The sequence below is a fragment of the Lynx rufus genome, unplaced genomic scaffold (assembly GCF_022079265.1).
Source record: "Lynx rufus isolate CCGP_SWC_20201006 ecotype Redwood Valley unplaced genomic scaffold, mLynRuf1.p SCAF_9, whole genome shotgun sequence".
NCBI lineage: Eukaryota > Metazoa > Chordata > Mammalia > Carnivora > Felidae > Lynx > Lynx rufus.
In genome coordinates, this window is record NW_025814897.1 from 74315527 (window position 1) to 74322401 (window position 6875).

General features: G+C 45.6%; 1 protein-coding gene across 1 annotated transcript; it reads right to left on the minus strand.

Annotated features, from left to right (window-relative positions):
* Positions 1 to 2721: 2721 nt before the first annotated feature.
* LOC124505829 (serum amyloid A protein-like) lies at positions 2722 to 5448 on the minus strand. The gene is made up of 3 exons (XM_047071888.1): positions 5358 to 5448; positions 3304 to 3442; positions 2722 to 2898 (listed from the first exon to the last, which is right to left on the minus strand). Exons 1-3 carry the CDS (start codon positions 5446 to 5448, stop codon positions 2736 to 2738), a joined length of 393 nt encoding a protein of 130 aa, XP_046927844.1. The 3' UTR covers positions 2722 to 2735.
* Between the last annotated feature and the right edge of the window lie 1427 nt (positions 5449 to 6875).

The following is a 6875-nucleotide window of genomic DNA, read 5'->3' on the forward strand; positions in this document are numbered from 1 at the left end:
TCATGACCTGAGCCGAAGTCGGACGCGTAGCGACTGAGCCACCCAGGCGCCCCCAGACTGTGCTTCTCAAAATCATACACAAAGAATGATAAAATTTCTACCAAAACGAAGTTCCAGCTTACATAGCAATTGCACTTCCAGAAAATTCTAAGGTATATTAAAACTGGACAAAAAATAATCCATGCTGGGGTGCCTGGGTGGCTCAGTCGGTTAAGCGTCTGACTTTGGCTCAGGTCATGATCTCGCTGGGTTTGTGAGTTCCAGCCCCACATCAGGCTCTGTGCTAACAGCTCAGAGCCTGGAGTCTCCTTCAGATTCTGTGTCTACTCCTCTCTCTGTCCCTCCCATGCTCATGCTCTGTTCTCTTTCTGTCTCTCAATAATAAATAAACGTTTAAAAAAAATTTTTTAAACCTCTATATTAACATGTAAAATACAGTTGGATCCCAGCTTCAAATAATTACATTTTTTTCACTGTGTGTGTAGGTAAAGGCAGACCCAGGTTTTGTGGGGCCTGAATTATGCAATTTGGGGAGCCTCCTTTAGGAAGAACAATATAAAATTACAAATATTAAATTAGTTACAAAAGGAAATATTTATTTAGAATAGGAAAAAAGTGATCAATTTTAAATAGCCAAATAATATTTAAAACATCACAAAAAAAGGGGCACCTGAGTGGCTCAGCATCGACTTCAGCTGAGGTCATGATCTCTCAGTCTGCGAGTTTGAGCCCTGTGTCGGGCTCTGTGCTGTCAGCAAAGAGCCTGGAACCTGCTTCAAATTCTGTGTCTCCCTCTCTCTCTGCCTCCCCTCCACTCACTCTCTGTCTCTCAAACATGAATAAACGTTAAAAAAACTTTTTTTAAATAAATAAAACATCACAAAATCCAGAAAAATATCCAAATATTTTATATTAATAAACAGCCCAAAACACTTCTACAATCCTTTTTCTTTCTTTTAGTAGATTTATTTTTAGGGCAGTTCTAGGTGCACAACAATATTAAGAGCAGAAGGTACAGAAATTTCCCATATAAACTGACCTCATGCATAGCTTCCTCATTATCGGCATTCCCACCAGACTGGAATATTTGATACAATTGATGAATCTATACTGGCACATCATTATCACCCAGAGTGTACCTTAGGGTTCATTCTTGGTATTGTACACTGTATGGGTTTGGGCAAATTTATAATAATGTATATCCACCTTTATTGCACCATGCTCTAAAAACCCTCTGAGCTTTGCATGTTTACAACAATTTTATTAAAATTTTGTATGTTTATTTTTTTGAGAGAGAGAGAAAGAATACGCAAGCAGGGGAGGGGCAGGGAGAAGGAGGAACAGAATCCCATGCAGGCTCCACATCATCAGCACAGAGCCTGATGTGGGGCTTGAACTCATGAACCACGAGATCATGATCTGAGCCAAGACCAAGAGTCAGACACTTAACCAACTGAGCCACCAGGCACCCTTACAACATTTTTAATATAGTGTTTTCTGAGTTATCTTTGATCTTCTCTTTATATGACAATGACTTCGTAAGATAATTTTTTATAATGACAAATAAAAAGATAATTCTGCCTTTAATTATACTTGGAAGTAGCTGAAAACCACATAAATAGGGATGCCTGGGTGACTCAGTCAGTTAAGCATCTGACTCTTGATTTTAGCTCAGGTAATGATCTCCTGGTTAGAGAGACCTAGTCCCACATCATGTTGACAACACCAAGTTTGCTTGGGATTCTCTCTCTCTCTCAATCTCTGCCCTTCCCCCCAGTCATGCAAACACATGCACTCTCTTTCTTTCTCTCTCTCTAAATAAATAAACATTTTTTTTAAATATCACAGAAATATGTCTCACTAAATGCAAACAACTTCTACTTCCAATTCAACTTCTTCTTAGTCAGATCCCCAAAATGCCTGTGCCCACTCCAGTCCCACTCAACACAAGAGGAAAAGTGATGGTAGAATGCTGGCGTGAACACAGAGGCATTAACTGCTTCAGTTAAAATGTTTCACTTCTGCAGATTTTACAAAGTAATTGACCATATGAATCCTTTCCAAGGGCATCTCCATGGGTTTTGGAATAGTTCTGTAGAAGTGAAGAGACTTTGAAGCTGAAGCTTCATCAGATTCACAGTAAATGTGACTCTGTCTAAATACATGTCTGATAGGACACTGCAGAGGTCAAGCAAGACTCAGGATGATTCTCTGTTGGCAGCACTGTTCTATACATCCTAAGCTGTGTGTACTTCTGGCCCATCCGGCAATGACCTCCAATCACACGTCAAGCAAAAGTATCCGCAGATATACCCAAAAGCTAGGGTGGGGATGGCTGCAGCACTGGCCTGTTGAAAACAAGGGTTCAGAACTTTCTCTGGCCAGGGCCTGACCTGTAGGGTCAATATATAGTCTGCATTGTATGCTCCCTATTATGGGCATATATTTTACTTGAAATTAGTATTATGGTTTTTTAGTGCCTTATCTCCTTGGAAAAAAAGTGATAAGGTAAATTGATCATCTTCATGGCATTAAAGGGACCCAAAAGGCTGTCATTTGATGTTTCCACATGACAATGACAAATTGGATTTCACAACCATTTATTAATGCTTCTATGTGCTTTTTATAAAGTATGTTGTAGGAGGGAATATAGAATTCAGTAATTATACTTAGGAACTATTCCCGCCCTCAGGGGGCTCTCAGCCCCTCTCCTGAGTGCAGAGCAAAGAGGAAGCTCAGTACTTGTCAGGCAGGCCAGCAGGTCGAAAGCGGTTGGGGTCTTTGCCGCTCCGGCCCCATTCATTGGCGGCCTGGTCAGCCTTCGAGTCCTCTGCTCCGTGGCCGCTGCTTCCGTGCCTGAAAAAGTCTGTGACTCTCTGAGAATTCTCTCTGGCATTGCTGGAATGGAGGAAGGCAGGTAGGAGATTAATTAGGGGGCTGAGGAGCAATTGCCCATAACTCCCATCTCTCTTCTTTGCAAGGGAGGGCTGCTAACAGGAGCCAAGGAAAGAGGGGCTAAAACACTGACCCCCTGGCCCAGAAACAGAGCATCTCAGCCCAGGCTGATCCCTTACTGGGAGAACAGCACCCATAGGGGGAGGATCGGGAATCACCCACTCCTCTTGGCCTCGCTCTGACCCCATCAGCCACTCAGGCCAACACTGGGCGCAGAGGGGAGGGTGGGCAAGAGAAGGAGGAGCCACAGTGTCTACAGGAGACTTCTTCAGGGCTTGGCCCCTCCTGGCTGTCCAAGGCAGCCAGGCTCAGCTCACCCAGCCCTGCATCCCCGGGAGCCCGTGTTACCTGATCACTTTGGCCGCCCAAGCGCCCCCAGGTCCCCTCTGTGCGGCATCATGGTTCCCCCGGGCATGGAAGTATTTGTCTGCACCTATGTAATTGGCTTCTCTCATGTCAGAGTAGGCTCTCCACATGTCTTTAGCCCCTGGAAAGGAAAGCAAATGATGAGATGAAGGTGATCGTGTCTTGGCAAAATAGAGGAATAAGACATTTTCCTCCCACCGATTCTAAGATTTCAGTCTTTGACAAAATCCATGGAGAGGAGGTTGGCTGGGATGAGTGTTCCTTTAAGTTTCACTTCCCTGGATGAATGTTATGAGAAGCACCCTTGGTGCAAGTTTTATTCTGCTTGATTCCATTCTGAGTACTGTTGCTACTTTATGTTTGGCTGTGGGATGTGTGTGAACAAGAGGTGGGATGGTCTTTAAGGGATGTTTCTCCTGCGATGACCTCTACCTGGACAGACACAGGGAACCCTCTGACTGGGGCGTGAGAACAAAGGCAAGTCAGAGGGAGGCTGCTGACCCAGAGGGCTCCCAACCAGGTCAAGGGTAGAAATTCATCCCTGTGAGCAGCTTGAAGACGACTTGGTCCTAAGTATTTCTGAAAGTCTGGGGCATGTTTGGCACCCAGGCAACTGTCAGAAGTCAACCAGCAGGTGGTAAAGGGGAGTTCCCCTAGAGAGATTTACAAAAACAGGTCATCAGACGCAGAAAAAGTACAACTGGTCCCCCACCTCTAAAGTCAGTGTCCTCCCAGTAAATGCAGGAGTATATTGCCATCCACAGGGTGGTTATGCAGATGTACTGAGAAAAATGCACATATAACTTCTAGAAGATTGTAGGTGTTCAATATGCTATCACTTCTCTGGGCCTTCGGAAGGCTGGGACAAAAACAGTAAAGCGATTAAGCTAAGAGGAAGATCAGACAGTTACAGACTGAAGGAATCTGAGCAGGCTACATAAAATGCAGACCCTGAAAAAGTAATGTATGGGGTGCCTGGGTGGCTCAGTCAGTTAAATGTCCAACTTCAGCTCAGGTCACGATCTCACGGTTCGTGAGTTTGAGCCCTGCATCGGGCTCTGTGCTGACAGCTCAGAGCCTGGAACCTGCTTTGGATTCTCTGTCTCCTCTGTCTCTGTTCTCCTCCCCTGCTCACACTCTGTCTCTCTCTCAAAAATAAATAAACATTAAAAAAAAAAAGTAATGTAGTAAGCAAAAGAGAAAGACCTAGTGTCGAGCGTAATCATAGTTTATGTAGTATCCATGTAATGCCTTATCTTCATTTTGTGTGTTTATTATTTCTACTGTTTAGGATTCATTCATACATGTAAAGCTCTTAGAACAGTGCCTGGGACAGGCTGAGCTCAGCTACTGTTGGTTGTAGTTACTAAGAGCACAAGTTTGATGCACCCACTTCATGGCTGAGACACAGCAATGAGCTGTCCCCGGATTCCCACTAGGTGGCACTGGAGTCCCACTTGTGAGTGGGGAGCAGGCGCCCTGGACCCCAGATGTCTTCTGCTCTGCTGCAAGTTAAAACCCAAAGCTTATGTGACCTTCGTCCTGGGGATCCCCATGGAACAGTGCAATGCTGGCCAGAAGGGCCAGGGCTGGAGGGATAGGACACATGTCATTTAAGGGGAAAAACCACCAGTAGAAAATAAGCTCTAGACATCTAGCGCACAGTAAAATGAAGGCAAATCAATACCGTATCATAATTAGCAAACTTGCTACAGTCTAGAACTTAATTATCTCAACTACTAAAGGGAAAGGATAATTATGTCACGTGATAGAGGTGCTCTCTAGAGCCACAATGCCAATCATATTAAGTAAACGAATGTGTCATTAACATGCATTCACCTTAAATATACACAAAGTTATAATGCCAGATGTGGTTCAATTGTTCAAAAAAGCCTGGGAAACTGCTATCCTGCAAACCGTGCTGCTTTTCTTCCCACTTGTGGCCTTTGCCCTGTGGGGATGTGGCCTCCACTGTGGTCAGTTCTGGTGGGGGGCCAGTTGCTGCCTTCCCCGGACCGCCATCCTTTGGTCCTTACCTTGACCAGCTTCCTTGAGGAAGCTGAGCCATCTTTGGCTGCTGACGCCCAGGACCAGGGAGCACAACAGGATGCCCACGAAAAGCTTCATCCTGCAGCAGAGTCACAGAAACACACAAGGACGACACACTTTTGGTTTGGTTTGGTTTGGGGTTTTCGGGGGGAGGCACGTGGACCCACACCTGTATCTTACCTATTACCTACATCTACTTATTATTAGATGTTACCGATATCTATTTATCTATACACATACCTGCATAAATACACACATATGTGTACGTATACACCCGTGTATATACACATGTGTGTATGAACGTAGGTAGAAAGAAATAGGCAATGTGTACACACATATATACGCAGGTGACACACGATACATAGAACAGAGGGTCCAGTTCTGCGTTGCCATTTGCCCCATAGGAATCCCAGTAAGAGAGATCGCGCTGCGCTTCTAATATAAACCACTTGCCATTTCAGTCGTCCCCTAGGAGCCCTGAAACCCGCTGTCCGGAAAGTTTCCAAAGAGGCCTTTGGGGATTTCGTGACCGTGTACCCATCTGTAAAATGAGGATTGTGGGACATTGCACACATATTTGCAGAACGCCTGCTCTACCCATCCGTGAACTCCCACAGAGAAAGTACACGACCAAATCCCAATCCCAGAAAGTATTCACATCTGGAGAATTCAAATTGCCAGGAGAGTAGATTCAGGGAGGAAGCAGAGAGTGAGGACACAGCCCAAGAACGCCTTCGGGTAAGAGAATCTGCAAAGAAGGAAAGTGTAGGCAAGTCTAGCACCTCACCTTTGGCTGTCCCTTCGTGCCGAGGCTCCTGGTGAGGCTGAGCTGCCCGTGTCTCCTGCCTGCGAGGGGGGCTGGCATTATATATACTGACACTCTGCTAGGGGAGTGGGTGGGAAAGCAGGTGTGAAGCAAAAACACTGAGATTTGGGAAATTCCTTTTGGCCAGCACACAGCATCCAGAACATCAGGCTCCTTCTTCACGCCCGTCTACTTTCCAAGGTTGTGCAATCTGGCAGCTCTGAGGCGTGTAGCAAACTTGGAAATTTCTGCCTGTTTCCAGTGTCACTCCTGGTAAGAAAGGTTTTCTTCCCCACACAATAGTGTACTGAGAAGTGCTGGGCAGGGTAATCAAAGTTAGAAAGGAGAATCGATTGCCTGAAGAATGAGAGAACACAAGGCAAATGGAGGAGCAGCAGGGGCTCCATTAAAGGGGTGGCTCAGGATAAAGCTGGGACCCCAGGGAGCAGGAGTTGGAGAGGAAGCACAGACAACCAGGAAAATGGAGCTTCCAGCACCCAGTGGGTGGACTTGACCCTGATCAGTTGCCATGGAAGCTCCCAATGGCACGTTACAACTGAGGAACTGCAGTGTAGAAATGTGATACAGTGTCACATGGGAAGGACGCATTATAAAATGGTCAGGAAAAGGGCATCTGGATGACTGTGTCTGTTAAGCATCTGACTCCTGACTTTTGCTCAGGTCATATCTCCTGGCTCAT

What these genes read in the sequence shown, in the direction of transcription:
- LOC124505829 (XM_047071888.1), bottom strand. Translation starts at nt 5,448, where the DNA reads ATGAAGCTTTTCGTGGGCATCCTGTTGTGCTCCCTGGTCCTGGGCGTC. An exon ending in CCTCAAGGAAGCTGGTCAAG is followed by an intron (nt 3,443 to 5,357) that starts GTAAGGACCAAA and finishes TTTCCTTTCCAG; the next exon opens with GGGCTAAAGACATGTGGAGA. An exon ending in TGGGCGGCCAAAGTGATCAG is followed by an intron (nt 2,899 to 3,303) that starts GTAACACGGGCT and finishes CCTCCATTCCAG; the next exon opens with CAATGCCAGAGAGAATTCTC.